The 23,650-nt window shown below is 46.5% G+C and overlaps 1 protein-coding gene across 2 annotated transcripts in view; it reads left to right on the plus strand.

The window, feature by feature from the left end:
• The window catches only part of LOC141052640 (TGF-beta receptor type-1-like), a 184,007-nt gene that overhangs the window by 134,392 nt on the left and 25,965 nt on the right, over positions 1-23,650 (plus strand). For both annotated transcript variants that reach the window (XM_073549861.1, XM_073549860.1), the window contains one exon: positions 3,629-3,753. In XM_073549861.1, coding sequence (XP_073405962.1) covers positions 3,629-3,753 — 125 coding nt within the window. The remainder of the gene's footprint in view (positions 1-3,628; positions 3,754-23,650) is intronic.

Here is a 23,650-nt window from a genome sequence, read left to right on the forward strand (position 1 = left end):
TTCAGGAAGGCTGATTACAGCAAAAAAAATGTCCTGTTTGTATGCTCTATGCTGTAGTGCCTGCTTGTGCTGGTCTTAAGCTTGTCCCAGTGCTTATTTTACGCTGCAGACTCCAAACTATGATCCCTTTGCTGTGATGTAATTTGATTGTGTACCATGGCTTTTGCTGTAAAATGCAACTCAGGAAATCTCAGGAAAATCCCAGTAAAACTCCTAAACATTATGAGGTTACTAAATCACTTCATCTGGTGGCAGCTGTGTACGGACCACTATTTTTAAAGGGAATTTGTCAGGTTCTCCCAGAACTACCAGACATTGTCTATACAGCTAAATACCTTGCCTAAAAGTCTGTTTATTATATTACATACACACAGATCTTTAGAAAGTATTTCTAAAGTCCGTTTACGATATGTAAATGAGGCCTTTGACTAGTCAATGGGGTGTAAAGGCCCCGTCTTACATAGCGAGATCGCTAATGCATCACCGATTTTGTGACGCAACAGTGATCTCGCCTGCGATCTCGCTACATGTGACACGCAGCAGCGACTGGCCCCCCTGCTGGATATCGCTGATCGTGCTCGAATGTCCTGGGACATTTTTTCGTCGTCGGCGTCCCGCTGGCCAGCATGCATCACTGTGTTTGATCGCTGGATCGTTGCTGCGTCGCTGCAGAGATCTGCCTGTTTGGCAGCTTACTAGCGATCATTTAGCGACGCACCAGCGATCCCTACCAGGTTGCATCGTTGTCGGGATCGCTGGTGCGCCGCTAAGTGAAACGGAACCCTTAGTGTCCCCAGACTAGTCTGCCCACTTAGCATGTTATCATGTCCGTGATAACATGCTGACGTACTAACACGATGTCCTCGCAAGCGCCATCGCCAGCACTATACAAACCTTGCACACACGTGCAACATATTTCCCTCACTGCATTGATCCTTTGAAGCTGTGTGTGTACGAGTGCCGTCTTCAGAGAGGTGCACTGCACATGATCGGATATTGACTTGCGATCATGCGTAGTGCACCTCTCTGAGGCCAGCACTCCTACACCCAGCTTTAGAAGATCAAAGCAGTAAAGGAAAGAAGCCGTGCACATGCGCAAGGTTTGTATAGTGCTTGTGATGACTCCTGCACTTGTAAGTCATGTTATCATGTTAGTAAGTAATTTAATCGAGGGTGTGATAATATTCTAAGTGGGCAGACTAATCTGGTGACTCTAACACCCCATTGACTAGTCAAAGGCCTCATTTACATATCATAAATGGACTAGAAATGTGGGCGTAATGTAATAGACTTTGGACAGGGTATCTAACTATGTAGACACAACTGCTGTTGGTTCTGGGATCACGGGACCTGACATGTTCCCTTTAACCCATGTTTAAATTTGATTGGCTAATTTGACCCACAACCGTATCCACAATTTTAAAAGGGTTTTTACACTTGCGCAACCACATTGTTTTAGTTTTGTCATTTTTATTTTCTGCCGCCAAAAAGACTTTTTTTTATTTAATATATTGTTTTAGTTTTGTCATTTTTATTTTCCGCCGCCAAAAATACTTTTTTTTTATTTAATATATTTGCACAGATTATGGGTGACAGTTAAGGTGGAAAAAGTTCTGAAATGATTCTTCTTAGGGCTCATGTTCATTTGCGAGAAAAATAATGAGTACAATATGATAATCAGATTGCCCTCTGACTAATGTTCTATGACTCTGCGTTTTTTTTTTTCCTGTGCTCAGATCAGAGTGAGATAAAAATTGCAGCATAAAGCGATTGTCCGCCTATATAGAACGAGATACGCCAATGCAAGTCAATAGATGTGAGAAAAAAAAAATCACACAACACTCTGACCAATCGTGTGCCGTCTGATTTTTACACACCCAACTCCTAGAAAAACTGTTATTTCATCGGCCGAGTACAGTAAAATCGCCTTGTGACAAGTCAGAATATATATATATATATATATATATATATATATATATATTAAATGGCTACAAATATGTGAGTGACATAATTAGTTCACTACTTGTGTAGCTTACTGTACATTAAATTAATTAAAGGGAATCTGTCACCCCTTTTTTGAGATATCATATAATATCATTCATTTGTGTGTCACATAAGGATTCTCTTAGTACTTTTGCTTCCCCCTGACCCCGCACTTTTCATGCATAAATACCTTGTTTATATCGGTTCAGATGTATGTAAACTGCCATGGTCCGGTCCGATGGGCGTGGCTTATTCAACTGTTCCCCACCTCCCTGTCTTGCTCTACGCATTTCTTCTTGCGTAGAGCAAGACAGGAAGGGGAGGAGCTGTTGAGTAAGCCCCGCCCAGCAGACCAGACAGTGGCAGTTTACATACATCTGAACCGATATAAAAAAGGTATTTATGCATGAAAAGTGCGGGGTCAGGGGGAAGCAAAAGTACTAAGAGAATCCTTATGTGACACACAATTGAATGATATCATTATACGATATCTGAAAAAAGGGGTGACAGATTCCCTTTAATAAATCAATATATTAGAGAATAAAAATGGCGTGGGATCTCCCTAAATTTTGTTAACCAGTGGATAGAAAGCGGACAGTTGGGGGCAGATGTTTATAGCCTGGGAAGGGGGTAATGAACATGGAGCTTCTCAGGCTTTTGATATCCACTCACAGCTGTATACTTAGCCCCTCTGGGGCGACAACCGAGAGCTGATGTTTTTAGTTTAGGAGGGGGACAATAATCATGTCCCCCTCCCAGACTAAAAACATCCTACTAATATCAGCATGCCACTGTCTGCCTAGCCTTTGATGGTTATTATATGGGGGACCCTGTGTCATTTTTTGGAGGGATCCCTTATTTTAATAATCCGTAAAGGCTAAGTATACAGCTGTGAGCTGATATTAATAGCCTGGAAAGCTCAATGTGTATTACCCCTTTCCCTGACTATAAACCTCAGCCCCTAGCTGCCCGCTTTCCCAGGGCTGATTAACAAAATTTCGGGGAATCCACACCATTTTTTTAAACTTATTAATTTAGTAATTAAATACTTGTACAGTAAGCTATACACACTGTATTAATTATATATGTCACTCACATATTTGTAGCTATATGTAGTGAAGAAAATTTACTTTAAAAATGTTTAATTGACATAGAGAATTAGTCTATGTAAAAGCTAATGTTGAAATCGAATTGCTTATGGATTGAAAACACATGTCATGTATATGTCACACGGATTCTAGGTGAGAAAAATCGCATTGTACTTGCATGACACGACTTTTCAGGAACTGCATCGGACCGCTTTTATTAACGCTGATTGGTATGAACCCTTACAGTTATTGTAGCTGGGGTGTGTAGATACTTTATATCTACTGTAACCCTCCATGCTGATATTTCTGGTTGAGTTCAAACCTGTAACCTACTGCAAGTGGTGCAAATTTCCTTGCACTGAGGCATAAGGCCTCATTCATGAAAGATTAACACTTGTGTGTTTTGGACAATCTCCTGGTTTTGACATACTCCATATTTTATCAGTATTTGTAAAAAAAATTACTGCCATGTGACTGAAGCCCAAATGTGTCCCTTTTAAAGGGAACCTGTCACGTGACCAAAATGCTATTACAGATTATTTTGATTTATATTATAGATACATGGCACCAGAGGTTCTTGATGATTCTATAAATATGAAACATTTTGAGTCCTTTAAGCGAGCTGATATCTATGCAATGGGATTAGTCTTCTGGGAAATAGCCCGTCGTTGTTCAATCGGTGGTAAGTTCAAATCTTTGATATGGATTATCTATGAATTCTGTGTCTTTGTCTTCGTTTTTCCCAGAGTGTTTTTTTCCTTTTCATTTATTGATATTTAGATGACACCAGATCATTTAGCTGTAGTGGCAAGTGATCTCAATTTGTCTTCGGTGCTGCAACCATATCAACCAAGACCAAGTGCATCACAGAGGGCAGGAGATGACATTTGCTCACTCTTGTAGTAGCTGCTTTCATTCTGACTCGGTCAGATATGCCGGATCACCAGTGAGGCCAAATTAAGAGATCATGCCCACAGATTACAAGCGCTCTGAGCAAAGAATGCACACGAGTTGTGAGAAAATCACTTTTCCAGTTTATTCACACAAGAGGCAGTATTTTATACCATTTACAGTAATGTAACTCTTGTAGCCCTCCCTGTTACCCAGGTCATGATGACCTTTATTTACCATGTACCCAAAACATGTTTTTGCAGACTCTTAAAAATATTTCATATGAGATAAGTATAAAATCCTAGAATTGGAGACTATAAGGCTATAACAATATAAGAACAAATTCTAGCAAAAGGAGGATAAACATTAACCCTTCTATATCAATTTCCCCCTTTTGTAAATGGTATAACCTTTCGCCACAGGGTCAGTTGGTGTCCACAAACGAGCTACTGTCTCATGGGTTTAGTACCCATACGGGGGCTTCCTACCTACTTCGCCCAACCACCCTCAGTGTGGACACTCACTTCCCCTGTCAGCAGTTATCTGGAGTCTGATACACTATGGAAGGTTCAGCCTTAGATTCTTTTTTACACATACGTTATTCAATTGCTTAGGTAATACATATATCAGCGCTTTTATGGCTAAGTAGAGCAATAAACAAAACAAGAAAATCTGCATGCAAGTCTGTACAATACCAGAAATCCATCCTGCCAGGTCACTAATCTTTATTGTCTGCAGCCCTTCTATACAAGGCGTGAATTGGAACTGCTGCTGTGTCTATTTTACCATGAGGAACTATGAAAGTGGCTTGTGTTAGTTTGGCAAGAGTGAAAACTCCTCTTATGTCTGGCCCACCCACCTGTAGGCACGATGTCCGCAAACTAAGAATACTCCTTCTGGGAGAACATAAATGTGACCAGGGGTCTGTATACATTGGTATAAATTCAAAAGTCCCAACATAGGTTTATGGGCGCGTCAAGTATTACTTTTTTTATTTTTCCATTTATACCAAATGTACAATTACCCATTTCTTTCCTTACTATTTTACCGATAGATGTTTTACAGCCTTCAACACCATCTTCCAACTCTACGATTCTATGATTCTATTTTATTCTCATTTGCACAAGGAAAGACTAGAAGCAATGGGATGAAACTGAATGGGAGGAGACACAGATTAGATATTAGAAAAAACTTTTTGACAGTTAGTGATCAATGAGTGGAACAAGCTGCCACGAGAAGTGGTGAGTTCTTCTTCAATGGATGTCTTCAAACAGAGGCTGGACAGACATCTGACTGGGATGATTTAGCGAATCCTGCTTTGAGCAGGGGGTTGGACCAGATGGCCCAAGAGGTCCCTTCCAACTCTATGATTCTATGATTTGGTACACCATCTCATTTACCTGTGTTTGATCATGAGTGTATATACGGAAGCAATTATTGTCCTCACCACAGGTATTTGCTCCAATGTGTTAGACTGAACCACAGTCCATCATTGGGAATGGGGTCTGAATGAGGGATCTCAGTCCTCCTCTTTTTGACCACATTTCCAACTTCTGAATAATACTCCTGCCACTACATTTGTACCTTAGGTCGCGTTATATTAAACTGGAACCAGGGATTAGCGGCCCATCCGACTATAGCCAATGAGGTTGATATATCACGGGGCACATCTTTTCCCCAAAACTTAAAATGAGTCCAGGTTTCTGTGTGTATGCAGTGTGGTGTTAATACCTTCCATGGCTCCAGAGGTAAGGCTACGTACGGCATAGCCCTTGCAGATACTGGGTTCTGTGTACAGATCCAATAGTCTTTTCGTTTTTGTTCTTCCATGTCCTTTATAAGAAAAGCATGATGTTGAATAAGTTTGTTGTCCAAGTCAACATTTAAGGGTGAGTGCACACGGTGCGGATTCAGCTGCGGATTTTTCCGCACGGATTTGTAGGTAAAACCGCAGGTAAAGTGACCTGCGGATTTGCCTGCAGTTTTCCCCTGCAGTTTGACATCTGGACAATGGAACAGGTGTCAAACTACTGCAGAATCCGCAGAAAGAATTGACATGCTGCGGATTTAAAACCACAGAAAAATCTGCAGCATGTGCACTGTGGATTTGAAAACCCATTGCTTTGCTTTGTACTGTACAATGCCTGCGGAACTGCTGCGGATCCGCAGGGCCAAATTCGCTGCGGATCCGCAGCAGAATCCGCAACGTGTGCACATACCCTAAAAGTTTATCCAGTGTCTCTGTAGGGTGCAATAATCCTGCTACTGCCAGCAAGGTGATTAGTAGAGCAGCCATTCTGCCAGTGAAGTGACCTTTCTGCAGTGACTGGCGTGGATCCAGGTGGGCTTTGCATCAAGTTTCACTGAGGTGGATTTAGTCTGCTGGACTTTGAACTGGCCGTCAAACCGTGGATCTAGGCTCCTTTTCATGTGTCTGCGTGTGACCACTTAATCACCTGGATTCAGCTGATATGCGTTTGCACTTTCTTTAGGATCTGGAAAGGATGAGAACACATGTTTATGCACCACATTAAGTCTTTTCTGCAAGGCCTGGACGTAGGCTGTCATAGAACCGTGTTGCATTTGTAGCACCTGTGGGAAGTACAGACCAGTCTTTGGTGCACTACCAAACAGGACTTCAAAGGGAGACAAGCCTGTCTTTCTATTTGGAGTGTGTCTGACTGAATAGAGTGCAAGAGACAAGCACTCTACCCATTTCTTTCTTGTCTCTGTCATGGCCTTTTGAGTTTTTAAGTTTTAATGTTTTAGCATTAGCACATTTTACTGGATACAATTCCAGCCAACCAGAGAAGAGATCTACACATACTAGGACATTTGCATACACTCCTACCTTGGGTAGCTGTATGTAGTCAATCTGTAGTCTCTGAAACGGGTAGAGAGGCCTTGGTGTCACTTTCTTAGGGACTTTTACTGTTTCACCTGGGTTGTGCTGTGCACAGATGAGGCAGGACTGCAAGAGTTTTGCAGCTACGTAACTGAAGCCAGAAGTGATCCAGAAGGCATTTATCATGGTAGACATGTGACTTTTTGAGGCATGAGTGGGGGCCATGTGTTGCTTGCACCATTACCGGGAAAAGAGACCTCAGTAGACACAACTTATCCTTATTCTCCCATACTCCATTTGAGTTCAGCTCAGCTCCCAGTCTCCCCCAGTTTTCCTTCTCTGTTTGGGCAGCCTGTTGCTGGAGGGATTTCAGGACATCTAGGCTGTGTGGCTGGAATTCGCTGATTCCCCTCCACCGTCCTCTGCTCTCTAGGACGCCTTGCTGCTACTTTAGCAGCCTCGTCCGCCCTTCTGTTGCCCTCTACCTCCACGGAGTCACCTTTTGTGCGTGCTTTCACCTTGATTATGCCAACCTGGACTGGTAACATCAATGCCTTCATTAATTGCTTCACCAGCTCTGCAGTTTAATGGGCTTACCAGCTGATGTAAGGAACGCTCTGCTTCTCCAGATAGGGACTAATCATTGGATATTCCCCCTGCATAATTTAAATCTGTGTAAATATTAGCGACTATACCTGCAGCGGCTCTACACGCCTCAGTGAGTGCCTTCATCTCTGCCTCCTGCGCTCACATGTGAGGAGGGAGTGGTTCAGCTCGGATTACCTCATGTGACGATAATGCTGCATATCAAGTGTAGAATCGCCCATCCTGGTGTTATCTGGAGCCATCTACAAAAAGTTCAAAATGTGCGTTAGGAATAGGTTTTTCATGAACATGTGCAAACCCCACTGCCTGCTGACTAATCTGTTCTATTCAGTCATGTTCGTGTGTCATGTCAGAGTACTCTTCCTCACTTGCTAATACTGTCACCAGTTCCCCTTTTTCTGAGTTCATAGGCAGGAGGGTGGCGGGATTCAGAACGTTACACCTTTTGAGGGTGACATACTAAGGAATTAGTAGACCACTTTTAAGTCTGAGCTCCCTGGCCATAGGTGTTTTGGTTGAACTTGTACGAGTATGGAATGGATGTCATGTGGGGAGTAAATTGTCAAAGGAAGAGTCAGTGTGATCTCACATGCTTTTCCTAGCAGTAGTGCAGCTGCTCCTACCTCACGGACATACGTAGGAGACCCTCTGATCACTGGGTCTAATTATGGTGAGTAGTAAACTATTTGATCTTTGTTTTCCACCATGTTGTTGTGTCAGCACTGCTGTAGCATGTCCTCCCTGCTCTGTGCAGAACAAGAAAAATGGCTAATCATAGTTTGGAATGCCTAGGGCTGGTGCTGACACAATGAGCAGCTTGAGAGAATGGAAAGAATCAATTGCTTCTTGAGAGAGATCAAAGGGGTCTGATGATAAGCAGTCATAAAGTAGTTGCATAATTTGCGAAGCAGACCTTATCCAAGGCCTACAATAGGACACCAAGCCTAGGAACGTGCACGTAGATGTTGGTGTGACCTGGGTAAAGGGAGATCTTGAACTGCCTGTTTTCTCTCTTCAGTCAGGTGTCTTGTACCTTCAGCAATACAGTGGCCTAAAAATGTCACCTTTTGTTTGCAATACTGTAATTTGTCACGTGAGACTTTGCAACCCTTTTCTGCTAAAAAGCATAGCAAGGAAACTGTAGCTTCCTTGCAGGACATCTGGTCCTGGCAGCAGAGCAAAAGGTCATCCACGTACTGTAATAGTACTATCTGTGGCTGAGGTGGTTGCCACTGCTCCAGGATCCCTGCCATTGCTGTTGAATAGATGGTAGAGGAGTTCATTCCTCCTTGTGGGAGGACCGTCCAACAGTATTGTTTACCTTTATGAGTAAAAGCAAAAATATACAGACAATCAGGGTGTAGGGGTACAGAGAAGAATGCATTTACCAAATCAATGACTGTGGAACATTTTGACGTTGCTGGGATCTGTGACAGTAATGTGTGTGGGTTAGGAACAATTGAAGTCACACTCTCTTTAACATCATTAATAGTCCTTAAATTATTATTATTTATTTATATAGCACCATTGATTCCATGGTGCTGTAAATGAGAAGAGGTTACATACAAATTACAGATATCACTTACAGTACACAAACTAACAATGACAGACTGATACAGAGGGGAGAGAGGACCCTGCCCTTTCGGGGTTACATGCTACAGGATGGTGGGGAAGGAGACAGTAGGTTGGTGGGTTGCAGCAGTTCCGGTGTTGGTTGAGGTGATATCACCAGTAGTGGTGAGAGAGAAGGAGGTAGCGGGGTCATTGCAGGCTGTAGGCTTTCTTGAAGAGGTGGGTTTTCAGGTTCCGTCTGAAGGATCCAAATGTGGTTGATAGTCGGACTTGTTGGGGCAAAGAATTCCAGAGAATAGGGGCTATTCGGGAGAAGTCTTGGAGGCGGTTGGGTGAGAAGCGAATAAGTGTGGAGGAGAGAAGGAGGTCCTGGGAGGACCGGAGATTACGTGAGGGAAGGTATTGGGAGATTAGTTCAGAGACATATGGGGGAGACAGGTTATAGATGGCCTTGTAGGTCCGTATTAGTAATTTGAACTGGATACGCTGAGGGAATGGGAGCCAGTGAAGAGATTAGCAGAGGGAAGAAGCGGAGGAGTAGTGAGGAGAGAGATGAATTAGTCGGGCGGCAGAGTTAAGGATGGACTGGAGAGGTGCGAGGGTGTTAGCAGGGAGACCACAGAAAAGGATGTTGCAGTAGTCGAGGCGGGAGATGATGAGGGCATGCACAAGCATTTTAGTAGATTGAGGGTTGAGGAAAGGACGGATTCTGGAAATATTTTTGAGCTGGAGGCGACAGGAGGTAGAAAGAGCTTGGATGTGCGGTTTGAAGGACAGGGCAGAGTCAAAGGTTACTCCGAGGCAGCGGACTTCTAGTACTGGGGAAAGTGTGATGTCATTAATTGTTATAGCTAGGTCGGGTAAGGAAGATATGTGAGATGGAGGAAAGATGATGAGTTCAGATTTGTCTACATTGAGTTTGAGGAAGCGAGAGGAGAAGGAGGATATGGCCGATGGACACTCTGGGATTCTGGACAGCAGAGAGATGACATCTGGGCAAGAGAGGTAGATCTGAGTGTCATCAGCATAAAGGTGGTAGTGGAATCCATGGGACTTTGAGTTGCCCCAGACCAAGTGTATAGTAAGTGTATAGATTGAGAAGAGTAGGGGTCCTAAAACAGAGCCTTGGGAGACTCCAACAGAGAGAGGGTGGGATGAGGAGGTGGCGTGGGAGACGCTGAATGTGCGGTTGGAAAGGTATGAGGAGATCCAGGATAGGGCAAGGCCTTTGATGCCGAAGGAGGAGAGGATCTGTAGTAGGAGGCAGTGGTCAACTGTGTCAAATGCAGAGGACAGGTCTAGAAGCAGGAGTATAGAGTATTGTCCATTTGATTTGGCTGTAAGTAGGTTGTTAGTAATTTTGGTCAGGGCTGTCTCAGTGGAGTGATGGGGGCGGAAACCAGATTGTAGATTGTCAAAGAGCAAGTTAGATGATAGGTGGGAGGAAAGTTCAGCGTGGACGTGCTGTTCCAGGAGTTTGGGAGCGAATGGAAGCAATGATATTTGGCGATAGCTGGACATAGCGGTTGGATCGAGGGTTGGCTTTTTAAGGATAGGCGTGATTGTGGCATGCTTGAAAGCAGAAGGGAAGGTACCGGACGTTAGTGATAGGTTGAAGAGATGGGTTAGGTATGGGATAAGTGTGGTGGTGAGGTTGGGGAGGAGATGGGATGGGGTCAAGTGCACAGGTTGTGAGGTGCGATTTGGAGAAGAGGCGATTAAGCTCCCCTTCAATGATGTTGGAGAGTGAGATTATGGGGTTTGGGCATTGGTCTGGTATACAAAGGGGTTGTGGTGGTTGAGTGATGAAGACTTGCCTTGTTTGGTCAATCTTGTTTTTGAAGTGTGTGGCAAAGTCCTCGGCAGAGATGAGGGAGGTTGGAGGAGGTAGTGGTGGGCGGAGGAGGGAGTTAAAAGTTTTGAATAACTGTTTTGGGTTGTAAGATAGGGAAGATATGAGGGTTGTGAAGTTGGCCTGTTTAGCAGAGGTGAGGGCAGATTTGAAATCGAGTGTTGCCTGTTTGAATGTGGTGAAGTCATCTTGCGAATTTGTTTTCCTCCAGCGCCGCTCTGCAATCCTGGACACTTGCCGGTGCTTTTTAGTGGTGTTATTGTGCCAGGGTTGTCTGTTGATAAGTCGCATTCTGCCATGAACGAGAGGAACAACCGTGTCAATAGCTGATGCGAGAGTGGCATTGTAGAAAGCAGTGGCACCATCTGTGTCATGGAGTGAGGATATGGATGCCAGTGGTAGAATAGAGTGACCTCACAGACAGTCTTCCACTAGGCATTGCTCCTACTAGCCAGTTTCCTACTCCACACTGATGAGGGGCAAATACCCCGAAACAGCTGTCTGTGGATGGATACCATGTTTTGGCATAGGTGGCTTCCTTTATTCAAGACTGCCCTTCCCGTCGTTGTTCCTTCCCGGTGAAAGACCTGGCTAGTCATTGCTTGCGTTGAGAAACATGTGATGGTGTCTCCGCGGCTTCTGTTTTGCATGTTTTACATATTTCCCATAAGGGATTGGGGCAGTGCTCTAGAATCACTGCGTTGAGAAACAGGTGATGGTGTCTCCGCAGTGTTGGATGTTGATCTCCATGAGGTCAATCATCCTCATTTTTCACAGTCTTCCACTAGGCATTGCTCCTACCAGCCAGTTTCCTACTCCACACTGATGAGGGGCAAATACCCCGAAACAGCTGTCTGTGGATGGATACCATGTTTTGGCATAGGTGGCTTCCTTTATTGGAGACTGCCCTTCCCGTGGTTGTTCCTTCCCGGTGAAAGACCTGGCTAGTCATTGCTTGCGTTGAGAAACGTGTGATGGTGTCTCCGCGGCTTCTGTTTTGCAAGTGGTAGAATAGAGTCAGAGAGCGCGTGGGTGTCTAGGTGTGCAAGGTTTCTGCGGGGGTGTGCGTGTTGCTGGACATGGGTGCCAGGTGAGGAGGACAGGGATGAGAAAATGAGTAGATGATGGTCAGAGGGAGAGGGTAGTTGGTGAAGTTACAAAGAGAGCAGAGACGGGTGAAGACCAGGTCTAATGTGTGTCCATCTGTGTGGGTGGCTGAGGAGGACCACTGAGTAAGTCCAAAGGATGAAGTAAGGGACAGCAGTTTGGCGGCTGCTGACTGAAGGGTATCAGTGGGGATGTTGAAGTCACCCATGATGATAGTTCAGGTGTCAGTTGAAAGAAAATGAAGAAGCCAGGTAGAGAATTGGTCAATGAAGGCAGTGGTCAGGCCTGGAGGTCGGTATATGACGGCCACTTGGAGGTTGGAGGGAGAGTAGATGCGGACAGAGTGAACTTCAAAAGAGGGGAGGATTAGGGAGGGAAGAGGTGGGGTTGGGTTGAAGGTGCAGTTGGAAGAAAGGAGAAGACCCACTCCTCCACCGTAAAAAAAAGAGAAGAGCCAGCACTGCCAGTGGTCAGAACGCATAACATGAGGTGCATATGCACATATCTTAATGCATTCAAAATGAGACATTTAGCAAAATATTGATCAATATATTGAGCCACCCCGCCACGCCAAAGCAATCTCATATGGGGGGTCCTATTCTACATTATTATTTATTCACTGTGCCATTGCGGCCTCCTAAATGTTTTAAAAGCAAGACCATATCAAATGCAATCCATACCTGAAGCATATCTGCATCACTCCCGTGCAGCCAGATGGAGCAGGTGCAGATGAAGGCCAACCAGGTCTGAACACAGACATCTCAGGTTTGACCTCCACACACTGCCTGACCAGCAAACACAGATGAAGGGCAATGCAGGCTCAGACATGGATGCAAAAATAAATAAAGCCTGGGGCAGGGCGGGGCTGCCGTGAGTGTGCACAGCAGCCTAGATCAATCACAATAAACACAGAAAAGATGGCGAACATGACCCAGCGTGCACGGCAACAGTGGTGGTCAGCCACAAAACCAATTTGCAATAAAAAAAGAGAAGAGCCAGCACTGCCAGTGGTCAGAACGCATAACATGAGGTGCATATGCACATATCTTACTGCATTCAAAATGAGACATTTAGCAAAATATTGATCAATATATTGAGCCACCCCGCCACGCCACGCGGGGTGGCTCAATATATTGATCAATATATATGTTATGCGTTCTGACCACTGGCAGTGCTGGCTCTTCTCTCTTTTTATTGCAAATTGGTTTTGTGGCTGACCACCACTGTTGCCGTGCACGCTGGGTCATGTTCGCCATCTTTTCTGTGTTTATTGTGATTGATCTAGGCTGCTGTGCACACTCACGGCAGCCCCGCCCTGCCCCAGGCTTTATTTATTTTTGCATCCATGTCTGAGCCTGCATTGCCCTTCATCTGTGTTTGCTGGTCAGGCAGTGTGTGGAGGTCAAACCTGAGATGTCTGTGTTCAGACCTGGTTGGCCTTCATCTGCACCTGCTCCATCTGGCTGCACGGGAGTGATGCAGATATGCTTCAGGTATGGATTGCATTTGATATGGTCTTGCTTTTAAAACATTTAGGAGGCCGCAATGGCACAGTGAATAAATAAAAATGTAGAGTAGGACCCCCCATATGAGATTGCCTTGGCGTGGCGGGGTGGCTCAATATATTGATCAATATTTTGCTAAATGTCTCATTTTGAATGCAGTAAGATATGTGCATATGCACCTCATGTTATGCGTTCTGACCACTGGCAGTGCTGGCTCTTCTCTCTTTTTACCACTCCTCCACCGTGTCTGTTGCCAGGGCGAGGAGTGTGGGTAAAGTGGAGGCGGTGTCAGAGGGTGTCAGCCATGTTTCTGTGAGGCCGAGAAAGGCAAGATTGTGAGAGAGAATCATGAACCATTCTATCTATAAGTGTCAGGGGAACCCTTGTGTCCTTTTTTCTTAATGGAATATAAAGGGGTCTTGCAGGGGGAAGATCTTTGCACCAGAGCCCCTGCCTTGACATACCTTTTTTTTTTTTTTTTTTTTTTTTAATCCCTGGTCAGGGCCATCGATTTGGCTAGACTTAAGGGGTATTGTTTTAAACAAGGAGGAGTGGTTCCCTCTTTTAATTTAATCATGACGGGGGGAATGGGCAGCCGACTCACATCAGTTTTTCCCTTTGCCCAGATGGTGTCTCGTACCTGACCAACTTCCCTGTCCTCAGACATTCTGGTGTCAGGTGCTACTTTCACTGCTTTTGTCATATACACTGTTGCCGCAATATTACACAAGTGCTTATCTGAGAGGGGACTTGTGACTGTAATACCCTCAGGAGAATACTGTATGGTGGCCTGGTTAGCACTCAACACATCTGTTCCCATCAAACTCAGAGCATTTTGCTTTGTAAGCACATCTTGGCTATCTTGTAATTTTAGTTTTATTTGTTTAGTCAGAGCAGCTTCAGTCACCAGCCTTCTACCCCCACACATTCCACCATCTTGTTAGTAATCATGTCTGGCATTATCAAGTCATTATGCACCAGAGTCCCAGCTGCCCCAGTGTCGATCAAAAATTCTGCACCCAGAACAAATTGCCCATGGCTTCAACTTATTCTCCAGACAGCTCACCTTTCTGCAAATGCCCTCTGTGTGCCTGGACCACACTCTAGCAAATCAGAATAAGCTGTCAAGGTGTAACAGGAAGGCTCTCGCCTGGTAGACCTGCAGGGTGTAACGGGAAGGCTCTTTGAGCTCTCACCCGGTAGACCAGCTGACTAAAGTAGGAAGGCCCAGTTGTGATAGGCCTCTCACCTACTAGGTCTGCCGTGCATTACCAAATAATCACTTTCAAGTTTTCTTCTACAAATAGGCACAATATTTTACTTTCAACTTACAATATAACTTTCCACTTCTATGTAGTACTGTTGCTTTAAAACCACAAATCTCCCAGTGCACACTGCCTGCAGTGCAGAAAAAAAAAACTTGCACGCAGCTACACAGCTTCATCACCCCTCCCGTCATGTACTAGAAGAGATGAGAAGACTTGCAGTATCTTTTACACAAGACAGAATGTAGCAGTTCTCAGGCCTAATTTATTTCTGCAAAACCTTCATCCTCCTCTTGGATCCAAGGTACTTTATTATAAGTGGAGATCACTGCACAGTTTGAATAATCTTACCGTGTCTGGCCCAACACATACAGGAGCCTATCCAATGTCATTCCATATGTAAAGCGGGCTTCAGTGTTACTCAATCTCAGATGTATATTAAAATATCTATAAGACTATAACGCATCCGTCCTGGACTGTCTGCAATAATTGGTAAAGTAGTGGCATTAGGAATCCATGAAAAAATCCTCTAGGGCTCTGCCCCTTGACACACTGTACCCAAGATACCTTTGCACCCTTCACAGAATGTAGTGTGATGTTTCATTCATATCAATGAGTTGAATAATGTCCTCTGTCACATACAGAGGACCACAGCTAATGGAACCCCTCAGCAATCAGGGACTTATTTATTTGTCCCTTATACTCAGTTACTCATCACTCATGTCATTCAGAGGTTCTCATAAACATACATTCAAAGATTCACACAGCCTGCCTACTGTACCTCTCCTGAATTCCCAACAGAAAAATGAATCAATTATGTTGCTATCCAGTAGATCGCTGAAGCCATATAAAGGACTACACCCTTCATAATCATTTCTGTAAAACCTGTTGCGTCAACTGGGCCTCTTTAAGGCCTCTTTCACACTTCAGTCTTTTGCCGTCAGTCGAAATCCACCCTTTTTTTGAAAAACGGATCCGTTTTTTTTTTTTTTTGCGGAATCCGTTTTTTTTCCCCATAGACTTCTATTAGCGGCAAATTGTGACGGATGGTCATCCGTTGCATCTGTTTTTTGACGGATCCATTGGCATTTAAACGTCCGCCGTCTTGAGTAGACAGACAAAGTAACATTTTTTTTTTTCAGTGGTGGAACCGCTATTTTAAACTGAGCATGCCCAGAAAATTTTCCCATTCATGCAATTTAACCCTAAAAGGCGTTCTGGAAAAGGCCAAAAAATCTCTCTCGCTCTATCGTTCTCTGTCTCTTTCTCTGTCTGTGTCTCTCGTCTCTCTCTGTCTGTGTCTCTCGTCTCTCTCTCTCTAGTCTCTCTCTCTCTCTCTAGTCTCTCTCTCTCTCTCTAGTCTCTCTCTCTCTCTAGTCTCTCTCTCTCTCTAGTCTCTCTCTCTCTCTAGTCTCTCTCTAGTCTCTCTCTCTCTCTAGTCTCTCTCTCTAGTCTCTCTCTCTCGTCTCTCTCTCTCTCGTCTCTCTCTCTCTCGTCTCTCTCTCTCTCGTCTCTCTCTCTCTCTCGTCTCTCTCTCGTCTCTCGTCTCTCTCTCGTCTCTCTCTCTCTCTCGTCTGTCTCTCTCTCGTCTGTCTCTCTCTCGTCTGTCTCTCTCTCTCGTCTGTCTCTCTCTCTCGTCTGTCTCTCTCTCTCGTCTGTCTCTCTCTCTCGTCTGTCTCTCTCTCTCGTCTGTCTCTCTCTCTCGTCTGTCTCTCTCTCTCGTGTCTCTCTCTCTCGTCTCTCTCTCTCTCTCGTCTCTCTCTCTCTCTCGTCTCTCTCTCTCTCTCGTCTGTCTCTCTCTCTCGTCTGTCTCTCTCTCTCGTCTCTCTCTCTCTCTCGTCTCTCTCTCGTCTCTCTCTCTCTCTCGTCTCTCTCTCTCTCTCGTCTCTCTCTCTCTCTCGTCTCTCTCTCTCTCTCGTCTCTCTCTCTCTCTCGTCTCTCTCTCTCTCTCGTCTCTCTCTCTCTCTCGTCTCTCTCTCTCTCTCGTCTCTCTCTCTCTCTCGTCTCTCTCTCTCTCTCGTCTGTCTTTCAAATTCAAATAGGCTTTATTGGCAGGACCAAAATACAATTAGTGTTGCCAAAGCAAGAAAAGAAGTGTGGCAGGGGAGTGGATTAGGGTAGTGGGGATGGGGTGTTGGGGGCAAAATTTGGGGAGTGATTGTCCATTTGGAGGTCTTTAGTTCCTCTCATCTTATGACATGTGGTGACATATTGGGCGGCGACCTCCACCATTGATTCTTCTTCCCCCAGTAGGATGCAGAGTTTCCTCTCCTCGTCCATGGATGGGAAGTCTGGGGTATGGGTGGTAAGATTCTGGAAGTGGGAGTCCCTCACTGTTGAGTATTTGTTGCAGTGCAGCAGGAAATGCACCTCATCTTCCAGAGCCCCCTGCTGGCAGTGCTGGCACAGTCTGTTCTCTCGTGGCTTGTATGTCTGTCGGTGCCGCCCTGTTTCCACCTCTAGGTTGTGGGCGCTTAATCTGTATATACTCAAGGTCTGCCTGTCTTTGGGGTGGCGTAGCCTTTCCAGGTATGGAGCCAGTGTGTAGTCCCTCCGCAGTGACCGGTAGATGGTGAGTTTCTGGGAGTTCTCCAATTCACTCTTCCAACCCTCTATGTATTGCATCTTGCAGCTCTCTGAGATCTCTTTTATTTGGGCTTTAGTTAGGGTGTGTTGCTGACTTTGGTTGAGCTGGCTGCCGAGGTTCCTGGCTTGCTCTTGGCTCTGGCTCAGCAGGGCTTTATGATGGTAGGAGCTGGGGTTGCTGTTCTGTATATGCGCATGGTGTGATAGCGCCCTCTTGTGTATAGTGAGCCATAAGGGGAATCGGCCCAGCTCTGCCCGACAGGCTATGTTTGAGGTGCTGCGATGTACCTGGAGGAGATATTTGCAGAACTCCAGATGGAAGACTTCGGTTGGGCTGGAATCCCACTTTCTCCCTCACCCATGACAGCACCACGGAGAGAGGGGGTCCGCCCATCAAGGACAGGAACCTACAGACAAAAGAGCGGCACCTCTCCTCCGCCCCCAGTTGGGTTCCTGTCCTTGACGGGTGAACCACGGCAGCAAGAGCGCAGCGCTTACCGGAAGGTGAAGATCCGGGACCGCCCCGTCCGCGGTCAGACAGCGGGAAGGCCCCTGTCGCGGCGGGGTCGGTTGCCGAAGCCGCCACCGCTGCAGCTGAGGGGCTGTCCAGGGTGAGCGGGCGGGGAGGACCGGGCCGCCGCTCCGGGAGGAGTAGGGGCCGAGGGACGCCGGATAGGGGCAGCGCTGGGTACACAGGTGTACCAAGATGGCGCTGCCCCGGAAGTAGAATGAGGAACTTCCGGGTCCCCGCGGTCGGCACATGCGCAGTACGCACTCCCCGGGGGAAGAGCGGTGCAGGCCGGGAAGACAGGTGACGCCAGGGCGGCTTATTCAAATTGGGAACGCTAAAGCAGCCTCAGAGCTGGAAGCGTTCAGGCGTGATGGATAGCGACCAGCATGAGGAGCTACAGCAGCCTAAGCAGCAGCAGCAGCAACAGCAACAAAGGCAGCATCACCAGCGCCGCCAAAAGGATAAAGACGGACGGGGGAGCAGGTCCAGCAGCCACTCCACGCAGCAGTCTACTGCAAGGAGCAAGTCACCTGCCGTGGATCGCCCAGTGAGGGATTTGGATCCACTTCCAGAACTGGTACCTGCAACCGCGCATGAGGGGTAAGTGGATCTTCGTGAATGTTCCCCATTGTAATAGACTTCTTTCCCTTATCAGGGAAAGAAGAAAGAAAAGACCAAGAACAGGGAATGCCCCACCTGTGGGAAACCATTACCAACGCCCTGGGAGAAAAAATTGTGTGACTCCTGTATACAGGAGGTCCTCGGCGGTGAAACCCCGGATCATGCCGCAGACCTAAGGGCGGTAATCCGCGCAGAAATTCAGAGTGCCCTTTCATCCAGAAAACGGGAAAGGAAGGGAAGGAAGGGGGACGTGGTGATAGAGTCCCAATCAGACAGCTTATCGTCAGGGGAAGTCACCTCCCATACTGTAAATACCGACTCGTCATCCTCCGATGAGGAGACGGAAGGTCGTCATTGTTTCCCCCTGGACGAAGTGGATGCCTTAGTAAAGGCGGTAAGATCCACTATGGGGGTGGAAGACCCCCGGACTGATAGATCAGTCCAGGACATTATGTTCGGGGGACTGAGTAAAAAAAAACGGAAGGTATTTCCGTTAAATAACAACGTCCAAGGCCTCATAGATAAAGAATGGGAAAAACCGGATAGGAAAAGCTCCACGGTTCCTTCCATCAAAAGGAAGTACCCATTTGAGGAGGAAGCATCCACATCATGGGATAAGGCCCCCAAACTAGACGTGGCGATAGCCAAAGCTTCAAGAAAGTTTGCACTCCCCTTTGAAGATATGGGTACCCTGAAAGACCCGTTAGATAAAAAAGCGGATACCCTACTTAAGGGCACCTGGGAATCAGCAGGGGGAAACATCAGGCCGGCGGTAGCGGCAACCTGTACCTCCAGAGCTCTTATGGTATGGATAGACCAATTGGAGAGACAGATAAGGGAAGGGGTTCCCAGAGATAAAATCCTGGAATCCATGCCAATGATAAGAGGGGCGGCAGCCTACCTGGCCGACTCTTCGGCTGATTCGATAAGATTGTCATCTAAAACAGCAGCCTTGTCGAATGCAGCTAGACGAGCTTTATGGTTAAAATGTTGGCCTGGGGATCTCCAGACAAAAATAAAATTATGCGCCATTCCCTGTGAAGGAAAATTCCTCTTCGGGGAAACCTTGGATGACATCCTCGAAAAGGCAGGCGACAAAAAGAAAGGCTTCCCAAACCTAGGACCTGTGACCGCCACAGGCTTTAAACGGTCCTTTCGGAACAAAAAGTTCTTCCAGAGGAGACCCCCGAGAGACCAAAAATGGGAAGACAGAAGAAGGGACAGGGGGTTCATCTTCGGTAACTCGTCCCGGGATAAAAAACCCGCCAAGTGACTGTGGGCCCAGGGTGGGAGGGAGATTAAGGTTTTTCCTCCCAGCCTGGGAGAAAATATCCAACAATCCCTGGCTGATAAATCTTGTAAGATCGGGATTAAGGATAAACTTTTATTCTCTCCCGCCGCAAAAATACATAATTACCCCGATAAGGTCGTCAAAAAACGAACAGGACGCCCTCGAAAAGGAGGTTCTGAGTATGTTGGACAAAAAAGTCCTACAGGAGGTTCCCCCACAGGAGAGAGGCAGGGGGTTCTACTCGCCTCTCTTCCTGGTAACCAAACCAGACGGCACCTTCCGCACCATCATAAATTTAAAAAGACTGAATTGCTATATCAAGAACGAAAAATTCAAGATGGAATCGATCAAATCGACCATCAAAATTCTCTTTCCGCAATGCTTTATGGTGGTCCTAGACCTCAGCGATGCCTACTACCATGTCCCCATTCACAAAGAATCCAGGCAATACCTCAGGCTAGCAGTCTCGATAGCAGGAGAAATAAGAGAATTCCAATACAAGGCCCTGCCATTTGGGATCTCAGTGGCTCCGCGGGTCTTTACGAAATTGGTGGCAGAGATGATGGCTCACATAAGAGAACAGGATGTTCTGATAGTGCCTTATTTGGACGACTTTTTAATAGCGAGCAACTCAGGCCAGAAATGCACAGAACAGAGGGACCGAGTGATGAGCACTCTAAAAAACCTCGGGTGGCTTCTGAACCTGAAAAAGTCAAGGCTGGAACCAAAGAGAGTCCAGGAGTTCCTAGGCCTGACACTGGATTCAAACATCCAAGTGTGTTACTTGCCAGATCACAAAAGGGACAGAATTATTCATATGGTACAAAAAGCGAGGCAAAACCCCTCTATGACACTAAGACGAGCAATGTCCCTGTTAGGGTCCCTCTCTGCATGCTTGCCGGCGGTCCAGTGGGCACAAATACATATGAGGGATCTGCAATGGGATATCCTGACCAACCAGCGGGCCTTAGGAGACCACTTGGAACATCATATTACGCTAGGTTCAAAAACTATTCTTTCCCTAGCCTGGTGGGAGGACAAAAACAACTTGTCCAAAGGGATTCCCTGGGAGGCCAAAATCACACATGTAATTACCACCGACGCCAGTCCTGTGGGATGGGGAGCACACATGGGCATCAGCGTGGCTCAAGGGGGATGGAGAAGTCAAGAACTAAAAGCCTCCTCGAATCAAAAAGAACTGCTAGCAGTAAATTATGCCTTGAGTCACTTTTTGCCAGCATTAAAAGGCCATCATGTCCGGATATTCTCGGACAACCGAGTAACAGTAGCCTATATAAACCACCAGGGGGGAACCAGGTCCAGAACGCTAATGGAGGCATCCTTCGAGATATTCGGGTTAGCAGAGAAAAACTTACTGTCCCTATCGGCGCTACATATACGGGGAGTAGAGAACCAAACGGCAGACTTTCTGAGCCGTACCCAACTACATCAGGGGGAGTGGGCTCTAAATCAGTCCGTTTTTCAGAAGATTGTGGAAATGTGGGGAACCCCAGACATAGACTTATTTGCAGACCACAAAAACAAAAAAGTGGAAACATTCTGTTCTCTGAATCCCAAAGGGAATCCTCACACCCTGGACGCATTTATGCTCCCATGGACACGGGGTTTACTGTATGCCTTCCCACCGACCATTCTCCTTCCGGCGGTGATAAGGAAAGTCAGGGAAGAGGGGGCTCGGGTAATACTTATAGCCCCTTTCTGGCCAAAAAGAACATGGTTTTCATGGCTCAGAATAATGTCAGTAACCGACCCCTGGGTTCTACCAGATCTCCCCGACCTTCTATCGCAGGGCCCTGTGCTACACCCCCAAGCAGTGAACCTCCATTTAACAGCATGGAATTTGAAAGGTCACTGCTGAGGGGGAAAGGATTTTCAGAAAATCTAATTTCCACGTTACAAAAAAGTAGAAAACCAGTTACAATCAAAGCCTATGGTAGAACCTGGAGAAAATTCCTATCCAGTTCGGGGGCAAAGGTTCAGGATGGAATACAAATGGATAAAATCCTGGAATTCCTCCAAAGGGGGTTAGAACAGGGACTAGCGACTAACACACTGAGGGTACAGGTAGCGGCCCTGGGCGCCCTCTATAATCAAGAGGTAGCGAGCGACCCTTGGGTGGCACGGTTTATGAGGGCCGCAGCCAGGTCTAGACCAATAGCTACCCAGAAAGTACCATCATGGGATCTGAACTTAGTGTTGTCAGCCCTAACAGGACCCCCATTCGAGCCTATTCAGTCAGCTCCACTAAAGACCCTATCATTAAAAACGATACTGCTAGTGGCCCTAACATCGGCCCGCAGAGTAAGTGACATTCAAGCCTTATCGGCAATACCCCCATTCATTAAAATTATGGAGGATAGAATTATACTGAAACCTGACCCTGCATATTTGCCCAAGGTAGCAACACACTTCCATAGATCACAGGAGGTAGTCCTTCCTTCCTTCTGCCCAAACCCTACGAATAGAGGAGAGGAGAAATTTCACACATTAGATGTGAAGAGGTGCTTAGTGCACTACCTAGAGGCCACCAAGGGATGTAGGAAGGAAGGATCTCTCTTTGTGTGTTTCCAGGGACCTCGTAAGGGGCTCGGGGCGTCCAAAAGTACCCTGGCAAGATGGATAAGAGACGCGATTGCCCTGGCATACTCATGCAGCGGGAATACCATCCCGGAGGGTCTAAAAGCCCACTCTACAAGAGCAATGGCGACCTCATGGGCAGAAAGATCAGAGGTATCGATAGAACAGATCTGTAAGGCGGCCACCTGGTCAACACCTTCTACCTTTTTCAAACACTATCGCCTAGATCTAGCCTCTGCGTCTGACCTGACCTTTGGGAGAAGGGTCCTTCAGGCGGTGGTCCCTCCCTAAGCTACCAATCTCTGAAATTCTCTCCGTGGTGCTGTCATGGGTGAGGGAGAATAGCTTAGTTACTCACCGATAACGGTGTTTCTCGGAACCCATGACAGCACCCGCTTAATTCCCCCCCTTTTTTCACGTGTGCGGTGAGCACGATTTAATGTGTGTAGAGTGTGTTCTTAGACACGAGGTTTCTCTATAAGTATGCAAATTATAATGTTATGTATATACTTTTGTTATTAACTAACCGGGAGACCCTCTGATGCTCTGTAACCAACTGGGGGCGGAGGAGAGGTGCCGCTCTTTTGTCTGTAGGTTCCTGTCCTTGATGGGCGGACCCCCTCTCTCCGTGGTGCTGTCATGGGTTCCGAGAAACACCGTTATCGGTGAGTAACTAAGCTATTTTCTGGTCTGGATAGGTTGCTGGACCCCATACCTCGCTGCCATATAGCAGTATCGGTGTGATGACGCTGTCGAATATCTTGAGCCAGACTCTCACCGGTGGTTTGAGGTGGTACATTTGTCTTCTGATGGCATAGAAGGTTCTGCATGCTTTCCCTTTCAGGGTCTCTGCTGCTTGCTTGAGGCTCCTGGTGTGGCTTAGCTCCAGACCGAGGTAGGTATAGCTGCTTGTCTTCTCTAGCGTGGCACCATTTAGTGTGAGGGAGGAAGTGGAGGTTTCTTTAGAACTCCTGTTTTGAAACACCATGACTTTGGTCTTCTTTTGGTTGATGGGCAGCGCCCATGTGGTGCTGAATGTTTCCAGCACGGCCAAGCTATCTTGGAGGCCTCTCTCGGTTGGGGAAAGCAGCATGAGGTCATCTGCATACAGCAGGATCTTCACCTCTCGGTCGTGCAGGCTGATACCTGGGGCAGAGGAGGATTCCAGGGCCGCTGCCAGTCCATTTATGTAGATGTTAAATAGAGTTGGGCTCAGGCTGCAGCCCTGTCTTACCCCACGGCACTGCCTGAAGAAGGCCGTCCTCTTTCCATTCACCTTCACGCTGCACCGATTCTCAGTGTATGAGCTCTTGATGACGTCGTAGGTTC

Source organism: Dendrobates tinctorius, unplaced genomic scaffold (genome assembly GCF_039654945.1).
Source record: "Dendrobates tinctorius isolate UK_male_01 unplaced genomic scaffold, ASM3965494v1 ptg000162l, whole genome shotgun sequence".
Lineage (NCBI taxonomy): Eukaryota > Metazoa > Chordata > Amphibia > Anura > Dendrobatidae > Dendrobates > Dendrobates tinctorius.